General features: G+C 41.9%; 2 protein-coding genes across 3 annotated transcripts in view; both read right to left on the reverse strand.

Annotated features, from left to right (window-relative positions):
- Positions 1-4,317, reverse strand: part of ubl7a (ubiquitin-like 7a (bone marrow stromal cell-derived)) — a 45,340-nt gene extending 41,023 nt beyond the window's left edge. The window contains exon 1 of the mRNA XM_041178420.1: positions 4,085-4,317. Within this exon, the coding sequence (XP_041034354.1) occupies positions 4,085-4,259 (175 nt within the window). The 5' untranslated portion in view covers positions 4,260-4,317. The remainder of the gene's footprint in view (positions 1-4,084) is intronic.
- Positions 4,318-11,037: 6,720 nt separating this feature from the next.
- The window catches only part of peak1 (pseudopodium-enriched atypical kinase 1), a 205,507-nt gene continuing 192,041 nt past the window's right edge, over positions 11,038-24,503 (reverse strand). For both annotated transcript variants that reach the window (XM_041178382.1, XM_041178383.1), the window contains one exon: positions 11,038-17,968. In XM_041178382.1, the coding sequence (XP_041034316.1) occupies positions 16,850-17,968 (1,119 nt within the window). In that variant the 3' untranslated portion in view covers positions 11,038-16,849. The remainder of the gene's footprint in view (positions 17,969-24,503) is intronic.

Below are 24,503 nucleotides of genomic sequence, written 5' to 3' on the forward strand. Positions count from 1 at the left end.
GAAGTTAGGTAAATTAGGGCAAGTTACGGTTAAGAGAAGTTAGGTAAATTAGGGCAGGTTAAGGTTAAGAGAAATTCGGTAAATTAGGGCAGGTTAAGGTTAAGAGAAATTCGGTAAATTAGGGCAGGTTAAGGTTAAGAGAAGTTAGGTAAATTAGGGCAGGTTAAGGTTAAGAGAAGTTACGTAAATTAGGGCAGGTTAAGGTGAAAAGAAGTTAGGTAAATTAGGGCAGGTGAAGAGAAGTTAGGTAAATTAGGGCAGGTTAAGGTGAAGAGAAGTTAGGTAAATTAGGGCAGGTTAAGATGAAGAGAAGTTCGGTAAATTAGGGCAGGTTAAGGTTAAGAGAAGCTAGGTAAATTAGGGCAGGTTAAGGTTAAGAGAAGTTAGGTAAATTAGAGCAGGTTAAGAGAAGTTCGGCAAATTAGGGCAGGTTATGGTTAAGAGAAGTTAGGTAAATTAGGGCAGGTTAAGGTGAAGAGAAGTTAGGTAAATTAGGGCAAGTTACGGTTAAGAGAAGTTAGGTAAATTAGGGCAGGTTAAGGTTAAGAGAAATTCGGTAAATTAGGGCAGGTTAAGGTTAAGAGAAATTCGGTAAATTAGGGCAGGTTAAGGTTAAGAGAAGTTAGGTAAATTAGGGCAAGTTAAGGTTAAGTGAAGTTATGTAAATTAGGGCAGGTTAAGGTTAAGAGAAGTTAGGTAAATTAGGGCAGGTTAAGGTTAAGAGAAGTTAGGTAAATTAGGGCAGGTTAAGAGAAGTTAGGTAAATTAGGGCAGGTTAAGGTGAAAAGAAGTTAGGTAAATTAGGGCAGGTTAAGGTGAAGAGAAGTTAGTTAAATTAGGGCAGGTTATGGTTAAGAGAAGTTAGATAAATTAGGGCAGGTTATGGTTAAGAGAAGTTAGATAAATTAGGGCAGGTTAAGGTTAAGAGAAGTTAGGTAAATTAGGGCAAGTTAAGGTTAAGAGAAGTTAGGTAAATTAGGGCAGGTTAAGGTTAAGAGAAGTTCGGTAAATTAGAGCAGGTTAAGGTGAAGAAAAGTTAGGTAAATTAGGGCAGGTGAAGAGAAGTTAGGTAAATTAGGGCAGGTGAAGAGAAGTTAGGTAAATTAGGGCAGGTTAAGCTGAAGAGAAGTTAGGTAAATTAGGGCGGGTTAGGGTTAAGAGAAGTTGGGTAAATTAGGGCAGGTTATGGTTAAGAGAAGTTGGGTAAATTAGGGCAGGTTATGGTTAAGAGAAGTTAGGTAAATTAGGGCAGGTGAAGAGAAGTTAGGTAAATTAGGGCAGGTGAAGAGAAGTTAGGTAACTTGGGGCAGGTTAAGGTGAAGAGAAGTTAGGTAAATTAGGGCAGGTTAAGGTGAAGAGAAGTTCGGTAAATTAGGGCAGGTGAAGGTGAAGAGAAGTTCGGTAAATTAGGGCAGGTTAAGGTTAAGAGAAGCTAGGTAAATTAGGGCAGGTTAAGGTTAAGAGAAGTTAGGTAAATTAGAGCAGGTTAAGAGAAGTTCGGCAAATTAGGGCAGGTTATGGTTAAGAGAAGTTCGGTAAATTAGGGCAGGTTAAGGTGAAGAGAAGTTAGGTAAATTAGGGCAGGTTAAGGTGAAGAGAAATTAGGTAAATTAGGGCAAGTTACGGTTAAGAGAAGTTAGGTAAATTAGGGCAGGTTAAGGTTAAGAGAAATTCGGTAAATTAGGGCAGGTTGAGGTTAAGAGAAATTCGGTAAATTAGGGCAGGTTAAGGTTAAGAGAAGTGAGGTAAATTAGGGCAAGTTAAGGTTAAGAGAAGTTAGGTAAATTAGGGCAGGTTAAGGTTAAGAGAAGTTAGGTAAATTAGGGCAGGTTAAGAGAAGTTAGGTAAATTAGGGCAGGTTAAGGTGAAGAGAAGTTAGGTAAATTAGGGCAGGTTAAGGTGAAGAGAAGTTAGGTAAATTAGGGCAGGTTAAGGTTAAGAGAAATTCGGTAAATTAGGGCAGGTTAAGGTTAAGAGAAGTTAGGTAAATTAGGGCAAGTTAAGGTTAAGAGAAGTTACGTAAATTAGGGCAGGTTAAGGTTAAGAGAAGTTAGGTAAATTAGGGTAGGTTAAGAGAAGTTAGGTAAATTAGGGCAGGTTAAGGTTAAGAGAAGTTCGATAAATTAGGGCAGGTTAAGGATAAGAGAAGTTCGGTAAATTAGAGCAGGTTAAGGTGAAGAGAAGTTAGGTAAATTAGGGCAGGTGAAGAGAAGTTAGGTAAATTAGGGCAGGTTAAGGTGAAGAGAAGTTAGGTAAATTAGGGCGGGTTAAGGTTAAGAGAAGTTGGGTAAATTAGGGCAGGTTATGGTTAAGAGAAGTTAGGTAAATTAGGGCAGGTGATGAGAAGTTAGGTAAATTAGGGCAGGTGAAGAGAAGTTAGGTAAATTAGGGCAGGTTAAGGTTAAGAGAAGTTCGGTAAATTAGGGCAGGTTAAGGTGAAGAGAAGTTCTGTAAATTAGGGCAGGTTAAGGTGAAGAGAAGTTAGGTAAATTAGGGCAGGTTAAGGTTAAGAGAAGCTAGGTAAATTAGAGCAGGTTAAGAGAAGTTCGGCAAATTAGGGCAGGTTATGGTTAAGAGAAGTTAGGTAAATTAGGGCAGGTTAAGGTGAAGAGAAGTTAGGTAAATTAGGGCAGGTTAAGGTGAAGAGAAATTAGGTAAATTAGGGCAAGTTACGGTTAAGAGAAGTTAGGTAAATTAGGGCAGGTTAAGGTTAAGAGAAATTCGGTAAATTAGGGCAGGTTAAGGTTAAGAGAAATTCGGTAAATTAGGGCAGGTTAAGGTTAAGAGAAGTTAGGTAATTTAGGGCAGGTTAAGGTTAAGAGAAGTTACGTAAATTAGGGCAGGTTAAGGTTAAGAGAAGTTAGGTAAATTAGGGCAGGTTAAGAGAAGTTAGGTAAATTAGGGCAGGTTAAGGTGAAGAGAAGTTAGGTAAATTAGGGCAGGTTAAGGTGAAGAGAAGTTAGGTAAATTAGGGCAAGTTATGGTTAAGAGAAGTTCGGTAAATTAGAGCAGGTTAAGGTGAAGAGAAGTTAGGTAAATTAGGGCAGGTGAAGAGAAGTTAGGTAAATTAGGGCAGGTTAAGGTGAAGAGAAGTTAGGTAAATTAGGGCAGGTTAAGAGAAGTTCGGTAAATTAGGGCAGGTTAAGGTTAAGAGAAGTTCGGTAAATTAGGGCAGGTTAAGGTTAAGAGAAGTTACGTAAATTAGGGCAGGTTAAGGTTAAGAGAAGTTAGGTAAATTAGGGCAGGTTAAGAGAAGTTCGGTAAATTAGGGCAGGTTAAGGTTAAGAGAAGTTCGGTAAATTAGGGCAGGTTAAGGTTAAGAGAAGTTCGGTAAATTAGAGCAGGTTAAGGTGAAGAGAAGTTAGGTAAATTAGGGCAGGTGAAGAGAAGTTAGGTAAATTAGGGCAGGTTAAGGTGAAGAGAAGTTAGGTAAATTAGGGCGGGTTAAGGTTAAGAGAAGTTGGGTAAATCAGGGCAGGTTATGGTTAAGAGAAGTTAGGTAAATTAGGGCAGGTGAAGAGAAGTTAGGTAACTTAGGGCAGGTTAAGGTGAAGAGAAGTTCGGTAAATTAGGGCAGGTTATGGTTAAGAGAAGTTAGGTAAATTAGGGCAGGTTAAGGTGAAGATTAGTTAGGTAAATTAGGGCAGCTTAAGAGAAATTAGGTAAATTAGGGCAAGTTACGGTTAAGAGAAGTTAGGTAAATTAGGGCAGGTTAAGGTTAAGAGAAATTCGGTAAATTAGGGCAGGTTAAGGTTAAGAGAAGTTAGGTAAATTAGGGCAGGTTAAGAGAAGTTAGGTAAATTAGGGCAGGTTAAGGTTAAGAGAAGTTAGGTAAATTAGGGCAGGTTAAGAGAAGTTAGGTAAATTAGGGCAGGTTAAGGTTAAGAGAAGTGAGGTAAATTAGGGCAGGTTAAGAGAAGTTAGGTAAATTAGGGCAGGTTAAGGTTAAGAGAAGTGAGGTAAATTAGGGCAGGTTAAGGTTAAGAGAAGTTAGGTAAATTAGGGCAGGTTAAGGTGAGTTAGGCGGGGGGGGGTGGGGGGGTGGGGGGCAGCTGCTACTTTCCTCCCTCCCACCCGCCCTCACCCATTAACTCCGAAGCGGCCGCGGCTCCGGGCAGCTTCTCGGCAATCAGCTCCTTCAGGGCGGAGATCCGGACTCCGCCGCCCGGGCCCTGCTGCAGGCCCTCGGGCAGAGGTAGCAGCAGCTTCGGGGCCCGCGGCTGCTCGGCCAGTTTAACGGCGATCACCTCCGGCCGCATCTTCTCTGCGGAGCCTGAGGCCGAGAGCCGGTTACTATGGAGACGGACCGGAAGCGGCGGCGGTTTTGCTGCGTCACCAAACCGGAAAGAGGCCAAAACAGAAAATAAAAATAAATGGATCGTGTTTATCCCTGAGGCAGAGGCTGTAAATTATTGTTCTGATTAGCAATGAGATTGTTTTAATTTTTAATTTGAATTATATTAGAACTACAAGTCCCACAATGCACTGCAAATTGTGCTTGCAGTTACAGGAATTGAGCCCTCTCTGCCATTCAATAAGATCATGGCTGATCAGATTTGTAACCTCAACCCCTCATTCCTGCCAACCCCCCTGATAACTTTTCACCCCCCTTGTTAACCAAGAATCTATCTAGCTCTGCCTTAAAAATATGCAGGCTCTGCTTCCGCCGCCTTTTGAGGGAGAGTTCCGAAAACTCTCGACCCGCTGAGAGAAAAAAAATTCTGTTCATCATGTCTTAAATGGGCGACTCCTTATTTTTAAACAGTGACCGCCCACACACACACAACCTCCCCCCCGCCGAACTCTAGATTCTCCCGCAAGAGGAAACATCCTCTCCACACTCTTGTCAAGGTTAAATCAAGATCTTAAAGGTTTCAATCAAGTTGCTGCTCACTCTTCCAAACTCCAGTGGATACAAAGAAAAACAGAAAATGCTGGAAAAACTCAGCAGGTCTAACAGCAACTATGGAGAGAAAAACAGAGTTAGTGTTTTGAGTTTGTATGACTCTTCTTTAGAAGCCTTCTGCTTTTATCCGGTGGATACAAACCTAGCCTGTCTAACCTTTCCTTGTAAAACAATCCTGACTGCCCGGGTGTCTTTGCCATTCACACCTTCTCCAGACACATCTTTCGTTCCTTTAGATAAAAGCAAAATACTGCAGATGCTGGAAATCTGAATCAGGTCAGACCTCCTGAGTTTTTCCAGCAAATTTTTTTCTTTCGTTTCTTTATTTGTCCCATTACTACTCTCTTTGGCTTTTGTACAATGAAACTTTTTAAAATTTATCCTGCCCTCCATCCTATCACAGAGCTTCTCTTTTGTTTTTTTTTGCACCCTCCCCTTTCACTTGCTTTAAAATGATTACATTTCTATTTTTTCCCAGTTCTGTTGAGAGGTCATCATCTTAATTAAGTCCTCTCTTCACAGATACTGCCAGACATGCTGAGTATTTCAAGCATTTTCTGTTTTTACTTAAAGATAAATCTTCAGGTCTTCGCTGTGAGAAACATCATAGAGACATTAAACCAACTATGGGTTTTATTTTTATTTATGGTTGAGGGAGTGAAGGACTTCAGTTATGTAGATAGGTTCACACAGCTATGTATGTTCTCGAAGAAGAGAAGGTGGAGAGGAGATTTGGTAGAGATGTTCCAAATCATGAGGGGCCTGGACAGAGTAGTTAGAGGAAGATTGTTCCCATTGTTGGAAGGGTAGGGATCCAGGGAATGCTGATGTAAACTGATTGGCAAAGGAACCAGACGCGATATTAGGGAACACTTAGTTTTTTTAAGTGAGATTTATGAGAAAATGGTTCCAGGGATGAAGGATTTCAGTCATGTGTATGGATTGGAGAAGCATTCAAAAGATAATTGGAAAACTATCTGAAGAGAAAAAACATGAAGGCTATAGGAAAAGGCGGAGGTATGGGAGGAGGTGAAATTGGGAGTGTAATGGGTTCATAGGATGGATATGCCAACAAGTGATGTGACAACCGATGTATCTGTGACACCAGCAGCCATGGTGCTAGAGACTCTCCGGCGCAGACCAGGCAGGTAGCACCCAGGGGGTAAAAACAGAAAATCCTGGAAAAACTCAGCAGGTTTGGCAGCATCTGTGGAGAGAGGAGCAGAGTTGATGTTTCGAATCCAACATGACTCTTCTTCAGATCGGATTTCGGACCATTTTATTTCCCATTTCAGAATTTGTAATTTATTTTGTTTCAGATTTCCAGCATCCGCAGTATTTGGCTTCCATTTTAGCACTCGGGGGAGATTTACCTACTCAGCAACTTGTACATATTGTATGTAGCGTAAATAAACTAGTTCTAAGTAACTACCTGAGTCAGGCTACTGTCCCTCTGGATAAGGTGTACAACCTAGCAAACCTATTAAACATAACTTCTCTGTCTGGACTGTACCCATTCTCTGATTTTATTCTGCTCTGAGCAGTTTGTTTTTTGATTATTGGTAATTAACAATATTAGGGATGGGGGAGGGGGGAAAACCCGAGTGGGCGGAGCTTTGTGAGGTCATATGATCAAACCTCCAGCAATACATCTAAATAATTCAATCGTGAATTAATTACAGTTCTTCGCATATTTCATATTTTTGAATTCGAAACTGGAAAATAATGAAAACAGATTAAAAAGGGATTTTGGTCATTTTTTAAAAAAACATCCCGAAGAGCCGTTGGGGCGTACTTCCGGTTTCTAGCGGGCAGTGCTTCCGGGTTAGGGACGGCGGTACTTCCGGTTTCGGGAGGGCGGGACTTCGGTTTCTGGACGACACGTCTGGTTTCTGGAGGGCGGAGCTCCAGTTTCGGGACGGCACTTCCGGTTTCGGCAGGTTGGGCGCGATTTCCGGCTCCGGGGGTCAGCGGTCAGCAGTTCCGGTTCCGGCTATGGCCTATGAGGAGGGTGACAGCCGGAGCTGCGCTGTCCGCGGCTGCACCAACACCCAGAGCGCCCTGAGGCAATGGAGGGAGGCGGCCTGCGACCAGCACTGGCCGCAGCTTCACCGCGAGTGTCCGTGCCTGGAGCCTTTCTGCTTCTACAGCTTCCCGAGCGGCTGCGACGAGCGGGGCCGGTGGCTCCAGGCGCTAAGAGGCCGCGGCCTGAGGCTAGTGTCCGGTCCCGACCCCGGGCCCGAGGCCGCCGTCTGCTCCGTGCACCTGGAGGAAGGGACGCTGCTGCTGGGCCTGGGCCTCCGCAAGAAGCCGAGGGCCGACCAAGCGGCGCTGCTGCTGCCCGAGTCCCCGGGATGGGAGGCGGAGGAGAGCGAGTACCGGCGGGGCCGGGAAACCCGGGCGTCGCGGGCCCGCAAGAAGCGGCACGAAAGCCCGAGGCCCTGGCTGCCGCCTCCCCCGCCGCCCATCAGCGGCTCCTGGGAGCAGGCGGCCGTCCAGGCCATCATGAGGCTCCGCTGCAGCTCGAGTCAGCGGGTGGCCCGGACCCTGATCGCCTGCCTGAAGGGCGAGAACGACCACCTGCGGCAGCGGAGCCGCCAACTGGAGGCCGCCCTGGAGGCCACGTCCCGTCAGCTGGAGCGGCTGCAGCGGGAGTGCCGCTGCCGGGAGAGGCCGGGGGCTGAGCCGGGGCCACAGCTGGAGAGCGCCGAGCCGCTGGAGCAAGTGCCGGGGAACGAGGTGACCGTCGGCTGAAGGGTTCGAGCCCCCGCTGGGGGTGGGGGGGGGAGAGAGACCGGGGCCTCTGCATTGGAGCCTCCCCCACCCCCCCAGGCCCTGGTGATCGGCTTCCTACCCCCCCTCCACCCTGCCCTCTGATCCAGTGCATGAACCACCTCATCCCTCCTCTCCTGCGGCTCGAGGAACGGGCAGGAACCCCGCAAACCTACAGCATCTGGGCGGAAAGGACCTCGGATTCCCCACTGACTGAGGCTGCAAACCTTGGAGTGAAGCTGCTTTTTTTCTCCCAATTCTGGGACAAACCTCCCTCCTCTTTTTGAGAGGTTAACTTTATTCTCTTCCTAATTATTCCAAAAAAAAATACAGATTGGAACAATTCACTGTCACAGATCATCAGTTCTTTATGTTTTGCAAAGGCTGCATGAGGAAATCCTTTGATTGTAACGAGCATTAGACAAGCCTTCAAACTGCAGAGAAGATGAATGGTCACCTTGTTCACATGATGTTTCTTGGCATTGCCGTGGATGGTGTGGACTGCGTTTATCTTTCCCAGGCAGCATGGTGCCAACCTGTGAACCAGGGGATTTGAGTTTCGCTGATTGGCGACAGCAGCATTTCAACAATGGATTTTGTTTGTAAGTAGGTGCAGAATGTGAATTGTTTTTCTTACACTTGAACGGTTCTTGCTGACCCGAATGGAACATGCAAAGCCCAACAGAACAGTTAGAGCCACTGCACCACCCTTTCGCTAACAGTTTCCACAGATGCTGCTGGTCTTTCCCATCTCTGCATAGCTTTAACTAGGATGTCTGAATTGCTCTTCAGTTGAATGCTGGATGATGATTGTGGAGAAGGACAGCAGAACCATAAGAGACAACACGGCTCCCTCAACATTTTGCAGCTGGGTCTTGCTGTGTGACACTAGTGGACTGGTAACGTACACTCGGTTTATTCTAGCTCTGTACCTGTTAGCTTTTGTGTTGGATAATAAGTGATCTTCTAGATGGGTGTCTGTTCAGTGTTGGCACTGGGTTAACATGTTGCTACCAAAAAGTGCTCCAGTTGTGCAATGCTCTTAATTCACATTCAGTTCCCGTCGACAGTACTTTGCATGTTTTACAGTTCGATGTTCCTTCCGATTGAGGATTCGGACCACAATGTGCAAGTTGTGAAATTGAATTCCAATAAATCTGGTAACACCAGCAAAGTGACAACTGTAGCATTGCCAAGGTGTAAAAACCCACTTGATTCACTGGTTTGCTCAAGGGGAGGGAACCTACTTTTTACATGATTTAGCAAACCACTGAGTTAAGGCAGGGTCTGCAGCAGTTCCATCTGTCCAACTTGGCATGGGCAATAAATAAGGCCTAGTCAATGTCCCCCTCTTTCTGAGAAATAAAGATTAGAAGGATGAAAACCTGTAATTGTACAGCTATGCTATTCATGGTTCAGATTGCACCAGCTCAGTGACAACACTGAAACACTTACCAATGAAGATATGTATGTTCACGGCATCATGCATTGAAATATTTAATCACAATTATAACCAATGTAATACACGATTAAGTCGTCTTAGACTGGCAACAGTTCAAGCTTTAAGGATTTGAGTTGTATTATTTCAGATCTTTGCAAATTTCAATACTACTAAAAGTGAGTAGAGGCAGCACTGTCTTTTTCGTGTACTGTGAGACCTGACTGCAAAGGTATCCTTGTTTACTGTGGGTTAACAAGCAGTTGTGTTAAAATTATTAGGATATGCATTCAGATTATTCCAATTTGTGTGTATATATTGAATTATACTTCAATCTTTGAGTTGTAAAGCAAACCACAGCAGATTAAATGTTTTGGGAGAAAACTTTGACCCATTAACATTTACAAAATGTTTGTTCAGTTAACTACTTTGTCTAAAGCCTGTACAGTTTAAAATTGGTTTGGTTTTATGTAAAATTCTGTTCAGATAAATATTTTTTTAAAAGCATTCTGTATTAATGTGACACTTCATTAAAAACATGTGCTGCAACACTTAAATCTCTCGGTTGCTGAGTGTGTCGTCACTTGTCTTGGGTGAATCTTACCTTGGGATAATGGGCAAGTTTCAGGACTTCCCTTCGTGAGTGACTTTGCAAAGCAGGTTAAACAGTTTTGACAGTCATGAAAGGACAAAGTAGGTCTGTGCCAGTTATGAGTGAAGCATGTAGTGCACAGAAGAGTGAAAACGGTGTCTCTTGCAGTTAAGACAATTACAAAAGTGCACCCACATTTTGGTTGAGGAAGTAATATCCATTTTTCTTCAACTACCCTCCCCCTCCTGAGAATGTGGATGCCAGCACTGAGGGAGGTGCTGTAAGCTTGGGATCATCTGTTTGTAGGTAACTGGCTGAGCTGCTCCTTATCACTTTTTCTCATTTAGGTCAGTGTCAAAGCAGGGCCCACCTGCTCTAAAGCCTCACAGCTAGTTACCCCCTATTCCAACTCATGGAAGTGTCTCCTTGATCTAGGGTAGCCAATCCTCCAAGCTTATGCTGCAGGATCCAGGAAGTAATGATTAGTTTCTAAACCATGGCATTTGAAGTTTTAATTTTTCAATTAATTCAAGTTGGAGATATTTGGGCCAACATTCCTCCCTCAATCACCAGCACAAAAGCTGATAAACAATTGTTTGAATCAATTTTACAATGTCATGCTGTAGCTGTGATTAATCATTAAATGAAATGTTTGCAATGTCAGTATTAGGATCTCTGTTTATATAGTAACGATGGGACACAGCACAATTTCAATTTGCAGATGTCACATAGACTTCAAGAAGATAGAGACACGACAAAAATGTGAGAGAATGTGTTTCAAGATGGAGTCAGAGGATGCAAAACCAGCGACTGTTCTCAAATTTTTGAAGGTCACAAGGCAGATGAATAAAAAAAGCCTGGAAATTGATGCTAAATCTATATAAAACACAAAAGGTACAGAAGACATTTCCTAGGGGAGGGTAGTTTCAGGAGTGAGGATTACCAAAATAGACTGGAGAAGCTGGGATGACCAAGAGGAAATTTGATGGGTTTAGATGAGAAATCGTTTCCAATAGTTGAGAGAAATAAGTAAAGGACACAAATTTAAGGTGATTGAATACCTTTTTCCTTTTTTACGCAGTGGATAAGATTTGGAATGTACTGCCACTGGCTAGGGAGGTGGGAACTGAATAAATACTTGGAGAAAAATTGCAGGGATGTAGTGCAGACTTGATGGGCCAAATGGCAGCCTTTTGTACTATAATGATGATTGTGATAATGGTTACATAAATAGAGGTCATTCCTTTAGCTGCCATTTAGATACAGACAAAGCTTGAAGCTTTGTGAAATTGCCTAGTCATTAAAAACACGATTTTCCATCCAGTGTTGAACAGTTGTCACTTTTTTTAATAAAACATAACCATTTACATTGTGACACAACTGAATGATTACAGAAATCACACCAGATTAGAATTTCAGCTCCCATTTTGAAGTACTGCAATTCACACCACATACCTCAGTTTTCAGCCAACCACTCAAAGCAGCAGAATATAAATTCCAAGATGCTGCAGATTAAGTACACTATTTTAATACAGTAGATCCAAACTAGGTTATACGTATCAGATATGAATACTGATGGCTTGCATTTTCACAGAGAAACACAGTCCTGTCATCAGCAGTACAGAAAGCTATGTGCAGTCTTTGGGTCAGTTGCACACAAAAGATTTGATTGTTTATCTAAGGTGGCTACAAAAAGGCACACTCTCAAACCCCCCAAATTGCTTAAGACAAAATTAATGGTAGTACTTGACAGAAAATAAGGCAATCTTTAACCCCTCAAGATTGCACTATTTATAGAAACAAAGAAAACAATGATTGCCAAAACAGAAAAAGCTGCAAAACTCAACTCAGTCAATTTCAACAAGTATGCACCTGAAATATTAACCTGCCTTCTATTTAAGACGCTGAAATATGCAGTTTGCATTTCAACACCATTCTAATAGTTATTCCTGGAAAAATTCTCACACCAAGGTAATTGGAACAGCCTCCTGTCCCCAATTACAGTGGAAACCCTCATGTTTAGTAAATTAAAACTGCCTCTACTGCTCAAGAAAGATATTCTGCCAATGTATAATTTCAGTACCAGGGAAGTACATTCATCTAGGTCATTCTGTTAAAGAAGTCATTTTTTTTAAAAAAAGTACATAACTGGTAGTAATAAAAGTCTTTGTAAACACTAGTTTGGCTACTTTTGACAGAAGCACATTAATGCACTCTGGCATTCTGTACACCAATAAAACTTATTTTAAGAGTTATATTATGTGCTATTTCTTGTCTAAATACCAACTATAGTCAGGCACTTCACTCACTAGCACCCTGTATTTGGGTGCCTTTTTCCCCACATCCATAGTTTGGATAAGTTCAGAACAGGGAGTGGGATCATGACTTAAGTAAATTTCATAATTTGCAAAGCAAATGAAGTACAAAGATTACTGCACACTCTTGCAATCATAAACAGGAATAAATATGGCAAAAAAACTTGCAACGTCTAGTTCAAGAAGCTGTCAAAGTTTAAAACAATCCCACCCAATTTAACCAGCATTTACAAAGAAGAAATTTGGGCAGCTAATGTTCTATTGAATAAATTCCTCATCGGTTTGAACACAAGTAGTTCTACAGGTAAGTGCACACACTTTAAACAGAAATAACTTGTATTTCTATAGTGTCTTTAACACCGTAAAACATCCCAAGACGCTTCAAAGGAGGGTAATCAAACAAAGTTTGACTGAGTCACATGAGATATTCGGACAAATGATAAAAATCCTGGTCAAAGAGGTAGCTTTCAAAGAGCATCTTAAAGGAGGCAAAGAACTTTGGAAGGGAATTCCAGAGCTTAGGACCTAGGCAGCTGAAGCTATCCATAGTAATGGTGGATTAAAATCAGGGATGTTCAAGAGACGAGAATTGGAGCAAAGGTTACAGAGACAGGGAAGGGCGAGGCCATGCAGATTCAAAAACAAGGATGAGAATTTTAAAATAGAGGTATTTTCTAAACAAGCCCGTATAGGTCAGGAAGCACAGGGGTGATCAGAGAATGGGGTGGTGCAAGTTAGGGGACACAATCTCATGTTATAGAAGGTAGAATGTAGGAGCCCAGGCAGGAGTGCACTGGAATAGTCAAGTCTAGAGGTGTGAATAAGGATTTCATCACCAATGAGCTGAGGAAGGTGTGGTCAATATCAGAGGTGGAAATAAGTGGTGTAGGCATGAATGTGTGGTCGGAAACTCATTTCAGGGTCAAAAATGACACCAAGGTTGCGAGCAGTCTGGTTCTGCTTCAGGAAGTCAGTGACTAACAAATAAGAGTTCTTCCAATACTGTATCAAAAAGCAGTCTAACAACTTAGAGATGGTGGAGGAACAAGAGAGATGGAGATGAGGAAGAGCTGGGTATCATCACATTTGCAGAAACTGATGCTGCAACTGGAGGGTACCATGTGGATATGGCATGGGAAATAAGAGAGCCTTGGGGGACACTGGAGGTAATGGCGTGGGAGCAGGAAGAGAAGCCAATGTAGGGATCCTCTAGTTATAGATGAATGCAGTTCCATCCAGTTGCAGGATGGTGGAGAGGCATTTGAGGAGGATGGTGCAGGCAACCATGTCAAAGGCTACAGACAGGTCAAGAAGGACGAGGAGGGATAGTTTTACCTTTGTTACAGTAACATAGAATGTCATCTGCGACTTTGAGAAGAGCCTTATGGTACTGTGGCAGGGCACAAACCTGATGGGAGAGATGCAGTTCTGGGAAAGGTACAAATAGATTTGGGAGGCGACAGCATGTTCAAGGACTTGGGAGAGGAAAGGGAGGTTTGAAGTGGGGCAGTAGTTTGCAAAGATGGAGGGATCAAGGGTTGTTTTTATTTTGATGATAAAGAAAGGTGATGAAGAGAGACTGTACAGAGGAGAGAGAATGGTTAATAGCTAGAACAGGGGCCAGTAAGGAAAGTTAGGTGATTAGCAGTTTAATGGGAATAGGGTTGAAGGAGCAGGAGGTGGGTCTCAAGGGCAAGATTAACCTGAAGTGGGTGTGAGGGGAGATGAGAAAGAAACTAAATAAATATCTAAGTTCAGGGCTAGGGTAAGGGGGAACCTTAGAGGAAGTTGGGAACAGTGGAAGAGGGGGAAGCAGCAGAGGCACAGCTTATAGGATCATCTCAATCTTAGTGACAAAGTAGTCCATGAGCTCTGTGCACTCGGAGATTAGAATAGAGGATATGGGGAGGTTTAAGGTAACTGTTTGAAATGAGGGGGAAAAAAATACCAGAGTTATCTTTCCATTCCAGAATGATCTTTATTAGCCAGGTCTGGTGATGAATGGTAAAACCAATTATCCATTCAAGTCCACGTCCCTTGGACATAAGGGAATGGAAATGAGGGCCATATCTGGTGGGAGGGATCCACCAAAGTGAGTAATGGTTTTGATTGGGAGTGGGCCATCAGAAGAATGAGCAGATTGGTAGCTGCATATATATTAATAGGAGTGAATTAATATAGTGAATAGGAGATCAGAGGTTAGACAGTTGAGATTTTGAAAGCAGTTGTAAGTGAAGTAGGAGAAAGCTTCCTCACCCCCCGCCACCTCCACCACCCCCCACCAACCACCACAGGAAGCCACAGAAGGAAGTAGGTTTTAGAGGTGGAAGGGGTTTGTGGATGGAGAGTGATACAAGGAAGTGATCAGATCTGTGACTGACACGATGGGAGCAGCAAGGCCGTGTGAGATGGTAATTTTGGGGGGGTTGGGTGTTTATATGGAGGGAAAGAAGGATAGGAGGTGAGAGAGAGAGCATGATGAATTCAGATGGAGGTTGACAACAAAAAATTAGGTTTCTAGCAATCTATAAAATACTGATAAATCCTTGTAGCATCTCCATTGACCTGACTAGCCACAGGGAAAGGTTGGAATTCAATTTGAATTAAATATTCCCATTCTTTTAGTTAAAATGACTCTCATTGTCAATGTGCAACTGCTCCAATGGGGAGAAAGCACAATCACCATCTAGAATTCTTTAAAATTTTGGCTTGGAAAGGTATGGTAGAGTTTGTTAAAATTTTCAAAGGATTGGTCAAATATATAAAACCTAAATTCCATTCTGTGAAGGGGACTCAAGACCAACGGAAAGCCACAAACTTTTCCTGCACAAATCTGCTTCATCCACAGCTTAAATGTGATCTTTAGATAGTAAGACATGAATACCTTGAATCTAATTCAAGTATAGGCATTCCAACATTTGTATGAAATTCCTTTCTTTGCCATTAACCTGTTTATTTTTATGATTACTTTGTTATAAAGCAGGAACCAAAAGAATTTCATGTAATACCAGTTAAGTATTCGTACTATAATATTTGAAGAGCTTGTTTTGAAGCATAAGAGGATGAAGACTGAGTATGACTGCTTCCGTCCTGTGGCAGTCTGTTGAAAAACAAAAGCATTATTACCTGGTTCCCATTTATAGGTAAAATCCAGTTTTAGCTGATGTTTTATTGACTTATTTTTTAAACTGGGTAAAACTGATTCCATATCTGTTCAGGACTGGTTAGAATTATGATAATCAAGCATGATATCACATATAGCCACAGAGATCTATACCTCAGCATATGATAGCATGGCAGAAAACATAATACAGGTCTTTTGCCTTTGTATTCATAAATATTTTGATCAATTAGCTGCGCTGAAGTAATACTGATACATTAATGTAATTGTTCCTTTTAATATGAGTGTATAATGAAAAATAGATACTTGATCAGGAAAATCTTTCCACACATACACAATCACTTCAAAATACAGGATTGGTGCCAAATATAGACAACAAATAGCTGTTGCCAGGCCGCAGCAAAGGAAAAGACATGGGAGTGCAATTCAAGATCGTAGTTTGTGCCTCTTGAAATGAAGGTTCAGTCAGCTCACTGTACCTTGAACAGAGCACTGGTAATGCAGTGACCAGGCCTCATCTAGGTTGACCTCTTTTTCCATTTCACCCTTTTATAGAAAGTACAATTCCTTTGGGATTACTCAAAGCCCCTGGTATGATATTGGTATTGTTTTGTATAGTATTGTTCTAAATTTCCAAATGGTACATTTAAGCATCCATAGAAAGGAACACTAGCTGAAAAATTCCCAAAGAGATACCAGTGAAACTACCACTACTAATTAGTTGTCTCCCTTTCAGTCAAATGATGCCATAGTCACCAATCTGTTTCTACATCCAAACAGTCCCAAGTAATAAGTAAGCAAAGCAAGGAACTGTAACATTGCCACTATGTTAATATATGATTTTTCATTATTGTTGAAGATTAACTAAAATATTTTTGCTGTAAAGTAAAACCAGTAGAGATAGGAACTATATAGATTCTGTAACTCATGGTAGTATAAAGGTCACTCTCGAGTTTTATTACATCTGACTAAAGTTCAATGAAATTACATTGAGTCGCTATCAGAAAAGCTTTTGAAGATATGATCACCATACAATTAGAAGATTTGTATGATTCCTATTGCTGCATCCTTAATCACCAACATAGTGCCACCATACTCCAACTCCCTAATCCTTCATCAACCCCCATATTTCACTCTGGTTTGCCTACCTACCTTTATTCTCCTTGCTTCAGTTGGGAGCTCATAACAGGACAATGTGGGGTCCCCAAGTTCTCCATGATTACCATCAACCCCATTCTATAACGGGCCAGCAAACTGACTGACTCGAGCAAAACGAGTTGGCTGACTGATTTTTTTCTCTTCTCCTAGAAGCCCTGCAAAGATCTGATAAACTAAGATTACATTTGTTTCTCAATCTGCTTTTGTGCAACTGACCCATTAATGCAATTTTAGCAAAGTGGCTGTAGTTTTTTTCAAGGCATGATATAAGTAAACATACAAATTGTCATAGCTTCAACAACAAACATCCAAGCATCCATTTTAAGAGCAAGTTACAGCTTGCATATGTGCCTAGGAAAGAAAAAAACAAATATTTGTTGCTTAATGTAGGCATCACATTCCAAAATGTAGAAATCTATTACATACACTTTAAATACTGCCATTTACAAAGTTGGAACATTTACAAAAAATTGCACATTAATCCAAATTTGGTGAGAGAGAAGGGAGGGGGAAGGCAAGGAAGGGAAGCAAGCAGCAGTCACACAGATTACTGGAGCTGGAGGAGCTTCACAATATGACTGAGGGATTCTACCGAAGCAAAGGCCAAGTACTGACAACAAAGCCAGACCTCGAGGCTAACACTGCATTCGGTGTCTATGGCCTTCTCTGCAAATTTAATCATAAGTAGCGTCCGTTTTATGTCCAGCCAGTTCTGCAATACATTATTTCTCTCTGCAGTGCTGCTGAGGGAGTTGAGTGTCTGGAGCAGGTCATCACGTGGTCCCCATAGGAGGCACTGCAAGTAGACTTTGGCATCTGAAATGAGGATGCGCTCTGAGGGATTGGGGTGCAGGAGGAGACTTGCCAGCTGCTGCAGCCCCTGGGAGTAGACGGAGCGTTTAGGGATGGCAGGTAGGTCTGTTCGAGTGTATTCCTTCTCTTTCAGTTCTGGGTTTTCTTCAAATGGATTGGGTAGGTGCAACATCTCATAAATGAGTATTCCTGTTTGAAATTCATCACACTTTTTGTACTGGGTGATGGTGATAATCTCGGGAGCTAGCCTAGACTGATCCCTTAAGACCTCGAGATCTACCACCTGACTCTTCTGCTTGGCCTGGGAGAAGTTACTGACAATCAGTCGTGCCAATTGTGTGTTTGGGTTGGTGTGTTCTGATTCACCGTTTCCTGAGGTTCCTTGTCGACATCGCACCAAGAGCAAATTCTCCAACCTCAAATCACAGTGCGTAACGTGGTGTGGTTTTAAGTGGTTGAGACCGGCACAGAGTTGCAGCAGGAGTAAGCACACTTGTCGCTCATAGATTTCGGGACTCTTTGTGTGCCGAGGTGCTGATTCACGCACAAAGTCAGCAACGGTCTGGTACGGAACCTCTCGAGTGATCACCACCACACGGCTTCTGTGTTTGCTGGAAGATCCCTTGGAGGTGGAGTTGTTCTTTTTTATGGCATTTTGAACATCTGAGCTATCTTCATCGTCCTCTTCCAGTACTGGGGCGTTGGGATCCTCCCATGGAAGCATACGAACTGGGACCTCAGCAAGGAAGTGCCCGCAGTCCTGTTGGATGTTGAAATGTACAGCAAGGCTTTGTCTTACAGCCAGACTATGGTAATACAGCTGCTGGGATGCTTTTGCTTGACTTTTACAAATCTGGAACAGAAAAGATAGAAGACAAAAGTTTAAATTTAGGGCAGAGTGGGAAGGATTTTCCTTGGCGAGCACAATAATCTAAACCATTCTGCAACATGGTCACTTCTGGGGCTGCACATTGCTACCACCAGATGGAGCTTCATAATATTAAGGCCCCAGGAGCTCCAAGAATAACTTACATTTACAGTATTTACATTGAATTTACAGCACAGAATAAGCTGTTCGACCTAATGCCAGGGTTTATGCTCCAAGAGACTCCTCCCACCCCTCTTCACCTGACCTCATCAACATATTCTTCTATTCCATTCTGCCCTATAATTTCTGCGTGAATGTCCCTATGTTACTTGCCTTAAACACTCTTTGTGGTAGCAAGTTTCACATTCCCCCTACTCTCTGGGTAAAAACATTTCCCCTGAATTCCTTGTTGGATTTATTAGTGACCGTCTTATATTGATGATCCCTAATTTTGGACTCCCAGAATATTTTCACTAACTTTACCTTATCAAACCCTTTTATAATTTTAGACTTAGGTTAGGCTTTCAACTGAGGGGATCATCAGTTTCTGTGCTTACCTGACACACTCCTGTGTATACATACAAGTACAGAGCTGGTGGGAGGCGGAGGGCGTGCGCTTGCACAGGGTGGGAGACGGGGGCACGCATAGGGTGGGAGCACGCACGCACGCACAGAGGGTAATGCATGAAAGCACAGGGAAATGCAGAGAAAGAGAGTGAGAGACACACACACACACACACACTCACACACACTCTTCTAGTACTGGGCAATGGGTACCAGTCAGAAGCAGGCCCTCTGGAATGATTTACTCTCCCCAACACATTTAGTGGCTTTAATGTAGAAAACATTAAAAAACATTAAAAACAGAGGCACTCTTTTTTAATGGGAGGCAAGCCAAAGAAAATATGAGAAGTTGACACCAAGTATGGCCAACATGTGGGTCACGAGGAGGACCTTAAAAGCGGAGTGACAGATGAAGGGAGTACAGGGAGAGAATTCCGCAGAATGGGACACAGATGGTTGAAGGAGCAGCTGTCAATGTTGGGGCAAAGTTTGAGGTGGGTAGGGGAGGGATACACAGGAGATCAGAGTGACAGGAATGGAGAATTTGGGGGAAAGTGGTTGGAGGGCAGGATGGAAGTTAAGAGATAGGGAGGCACAAGGCCATGAAGAGATTTAAACACAAAGATTAGAATTTTAAATTTGGAGTACAGTGGATCAAGATGTAGCTCAGCGAGAGCAGGGCTGATGAGTGTAAAGACATGGTGCAGGGTAGGATACGGGAGCAGTTTTGGGTGAGCTAAAGTTTACAGAGGATGGGATGCCGGGCATTAGAATATTTCAACAGTTACCAATCCACAAGGTATACTGGAAAGTAAATGGTTACAGGCAAAATTTATTTAAAAATGCAGTTAACAGCAGCCAAAGTAGAAGAGAAACAACAAATGACTAATTTGCCTTAGCAAGTGTTGTGAAACAGTTGGAGAAATATCCAGACGCTTTCAATGGCTCAGTCTGTATTGTATAAGCTGGTTTCAGTTGTGATGTCAGTAAAAGCATTGGTTATGACTGAATGATGCCTGTTAATAGCATAAACATACGATTGAGGGAACAATCTGACTCAACTGTGATGCCTCCCACACCAAATAGCTTGCCAATATTCACTGTCCAGGCTGAAACATGGAGGGTTTACATTACACTGAATTATGGGTTATGCCCATGGAGCTATGATCTGTTTTCAGTACAGGTGAGAAATTGGAGATATTGGTGGGAGGCAGAGAGCATGATTCATAGCAAGAACCGTTGTACATGTCAACCACTTTCTCAAACTGAAGGTAGGTCGTACTGAAAGACTTGCCATGTGCATCTCATTTCTCAATCATCCAAACTATTTTTCTTGGGAAGATGCATCATTCACAGCAATGAAGACCACTCCTGATACTTCTACATTGCTCAGAGCACTAAAACTCAGCAAATAACACAGCAAAGTGGGAATTTAGTCCTAAAAATGGAATTATCCAATACTTTGAATTAAACATTTTTGCATTAAGACTAGCCTATTTGCTTAACAAATGCACTGTCGCAATATTCCACATTGCAAAACGAACCTAAAGTAACAACTTTATTATTCAAAAACAATCTCAAACCCATCCTTGGTCACAAAGCTGTAATAAGGCAATAAACCTGTACTCCAACAGACTGAATTCGCAGTGAGGAAAAGTTTGAACTGGTCTCTGAGGAGCAAAGTGCCTTATAATTCACTGTAAACAACCTCAAAGTTCAGTCAATGCAGCTGAAATCCTAATAGAAACCTCATATGATGAGGATTGTTATCCATCAAAGACCTGCAGGGAAAAATATCACAAAAAGAAATGACAGGAATGTAAGATTGACCTCCTAGCAGGCAGGCAGGTTCCTTTTATCCAACTTCTTTAGAAGACAGTGGTGTGAATTACCAGGTAACAACTGGAGCATTCAAACTTACAAATGATCGAAGCAATGATCCTCGGAACTGGAATTTTTTAAAGTGGATGTTTCAGTTAATCTTTGAACGCTGAATCCTCATTATATTGGGAATTCACATTTCCAATACATATTTTTTTCACAGTTATGAGCTACACAAACCAGCTCAGCAAAATGACAAAGAATCAACAGGAAATTAAATCATCAAGTTTACCAGTGTAGCCAATTTGAGATGTTACAGTACACACTATTGAGATCCTAGGAAAAGGAAGATGCAACGCTTTTTGTTGCAAGCTTGATCATAGAGAAGCACAGGGTATAAAAAGGTCATAAATTACTCCTGCTAACTCATCCATTTGCCTACTAAACCAGGAACGTCCAAAGTTTTTGTTTCTATGATCTGCAAAGAAGAATCATATTAGACATGAAACACTAACTCTTTCTCTCACCACAGATGCTGCCAGACCCGCTGAGTTTTTCCAGCATTTTCTGTTTTTAATTCCCACTGACGATTTCTGATCCAGCAATTTCTGCTGGAAGTGAATGCATGTGGACACTTGACTATTCACGATGTCAAATAACCAACTAACATTCACTGGCTAGGTTCACATGATTAGTCATTTGGATGAGGTACAAGAGGTCTGGTGATGACTGGGTGAAACCCATCCCACCACCCCAGCTCAGCATAAGTCAGCACTTTCGGGAAGGATGGCTGAGTCGAAGGGGAGGTAAAAATGATCAAATATTTGTAGTAAACACAGATGGTTATTACACTGGTACAGGAGGCTATTTCTACATTCTGACTGCTATGACTATGTAACATTTACATTTCAGGATAAATCTACTGGAACAAACATCCACAACAGTGCTTTCTGCAACTCTTCAGTTCTGAAACAATAGCGCCAAGAAACTATTCAAGGCACAGGCTGTATCTGGTTAAACAGCAGAACAAATAAAATTATAGATTCATTAAAATAAACAATTTATGCTGGTTGCTAGCCTTTAGATACACACCTCCAGAGAATCATCTTTTGCTAAAATAAAAACTATCACTGCAGTTTCACCTATCTTAGTCGTTGTCATCAGACTATAAACAAAAAGAAATAACTGAGTGAAACAAGGAAGCAGAATCTGCCAACCAATGACTTCAACTCAAACTGAAATTTCATTTCCACAGCTAACAGGTTCTACAAAGCAAAGGCAAAATACTGAGAATGCTGGAAATTTGAAATAAAAATTGTAATACTGGAAATACTCAGCTGTTCAAGTAGTGTCTGTGAAGAGAGAAACAGTTAACATTTCTGATCGATGACTTTTCGTCAGAACCGGGAAAAGTTAGAAATGTAACTGGGTTTAAGCAAGTGAGAGGGTGGAATAAGAACAAAAAGGCAGGTTTTTGAAAGGGTGGAAGCCAGAAGAGATTAAATTTAAAAAAGAGTTGGTGATGGGGCCGAAAGGAGTGGTAATGGAATAAGAAAAAAAAATGATACGTCTAGAGGAGGAGGCAGAATGAACAATGCCACCGGAAAGTGAACAGGAAAAACAAGAGCAAAACCTGCAAAGCGAAAGTAAAACAAAATGGATCTATGACAATTTAGTTAAATCATTGTACATGATATGCTCAACTTAAGAAAAGAATCAAACTTATTATTGACCACATTAATATACAAATGTTAAACATGTCAAATTGTTTTTAATGGAGCCATTAACTGGTTTAACACAAACCCATTAATGCTAAAACAGTAGTGAAATGACTCAGATATGAACACATTAAACATTCATACGATAAAATTGCTCTCAGCAATTTTCAAGCTGAAGAGACAAAGAAAGGGAACAAATCTCACACTTTACTGAACTTTGAGGTGGGTGCGTGGGGGCAATGGTGGCTACAGGACATAAATCTATTCTCATTAGAAAAGAAAGGGAATTTGCCTCACTTGTTTAATTTACAGATAATTGATAAAGGTGACTAGAGAGGACTTCTGTACAGATATATAAAAAGAACCAATAAGATTTTAAATAGGGAAAACAAATTTAAAAATAATTTGACACTCGAGTCATCAATTTATAGAAAAATCAATAAATATGGCTCAGGGACTAGATTGATAGTAGGGAATTATGGTATTTGGATTTAGGGAGGAAAAATAACAAAACAAATGGTCAGCAGAACCCTGGTGGTGGATTGAACTGACTTAACTCATATTCCCACATTCTAATGTTCTCGAGCAATCAGAAATTAGCATTAACAACTCCGACAAAGAAGAGGCAATCGACTGCAATGAAGATGATAGATCACTGATGACTTTGTGCGTTAATAACATCACTATGCAGTATGGTACTAGGCCATAAAGTCCTGGAAGGTCGGTCAGGTCTGTCACTGCAACTTAACTTTGTCCATTTTAAGAATCAGGAAACTGCGAGTTTCTCACTAGCATTTTGAAGCTAGCCGCAAACTAATCCAAAGGTGTTTCTCAACAAGGTTAAGGGACTTGTAGAGTAAGATTACAACATTAGACTATTAGACTTCCTAAGTAGTACCATATTGAACTGCACACTACAGTAGGAATCACATTGTCATTGTGTTTCTGTTGCAGTGATTTTAAAATTGGAATCCACATACACTAGGTATTCCTGAGTTCATCAGATTTTTACCCACCTACAATCTAATTTCTGTATATGTTGACTTTCTGCTGTGTTACAACAACTGTTTACATTAATATTACACCTTTAACATAGAAAAACTTCTTAAAGTACTTCATAGAAGTGTAATGAAGAAAAAATGGATGCCAAACCAAAGAAGGAGGTATTTGGAGGTCACGCAAAAAGCTTGTACAGAGAGCTTGAGAATCTGAAGGCAAGGCTGCCAATGGTGGGGCTAGGAAGCTGGGGATGCAAAATATATCAGAGCTGGAGTGGTGATGTGTTCCAGGGTGTGGTGAGGAAGTGTGAGGACTGTAGGTTAGAAATCGGGTTTGGGAAGGCTACAAAAGGATAAAAAGGCCAGGTGACCATGCATTCCATAACTGGCTAACCTATGCGCTGAAGTAGTGACTAGATTTTAAAAGTTGTTATAAAACTCGCCAAGTAAAAAAAATCCCCTCCAAATAATTTGAAGACTCTTTGAATTCGAACCCTTACAAATCTCTAGTCCAATGTTTGGTCTTTCTTCAGTGTAAAAAAAAATGAATTTGAGGAAAAACAACCACTGTGAATTATTTTTACTCCTGATGTGCAAATTAAAAGTACTGCAAATTGGAGTTTGCAAATTGCCATCTATTCATGGGATGTGGGCTTCGCTGGCTGGGCCAGCATTTATTGCCCATCCCTAACTACCCTCGAAAAGATGGTGGTGAGCTGCCTTCTTGAAACGCTGCAGTGCTGTTAAGGAAGGGAATTCCAGGATTTTGTTCCAGTGACAGTGAAACGATATATTTCCAACTCAGGATGGTGAGTGACTTGGAGGGGAACTCCCAGGTGGTGGTGTTCCCATCTATCTGATGCCCTTGTCCTTCTAGGTGGTAGTGGTCATGGGTTTGGAAGGTGCTGTCGAAGGAGCCTTGGTGAGTTCCTGCAGTACATTTTGAAGATGGTACACACTGCTGTTACTGTGCATTGGCAGTGGAGGGAGTGAATGTTTGTGGATGTGGTGCCAATCAAGCAGGCTGCTTTGTCCTGAATGGTGCCAAGCTTGAGTGTTGAGGGAGTTGCACTCATCCAGGCAAGTGGGGAGTATTCCATCACACTCCTGACTTGTGCCTTGTATATGGTGGACAGGCTTTGGGGAGTCAGGAGGCAAGTTACTCATCGCAGGATTCCTAGCCTCTAACCTGCTCTTGTAGCCACAGTATTTATATGGCTAGTCCAGTTCAGTTCCTGGTCAATGGTAACACCCATGATGATGTTAGTGGGGGATTCAGTGATGGTAGTGCCATTGAACGTCAAGAGACGATGGTTGGATTCTCTCTTGTTGGAGATGGTCATTGCCTAGCATTTGTGTGGTGCGAATGTTACTTGCTACTTTTCAGCCCAAACCTGGCTATTGTCCACGTCTTGCTGC

This window comes from Carcharodon carcharias, chromosome 32 (assembly GCF_017639515.1).
Source record: "Carcharodon carcharias isolate sCarCar2 chromosome 32, sCarCar2.pri, whole genome shotgun sequence".
In the NCBI taxonomy this organism is placed as follows: Eukaryota; Metazoa; Chordata; class Chondrichthyes; order Lamniformes; family Lamnidae; genus Carcharodon; species Carcharodon carcharias.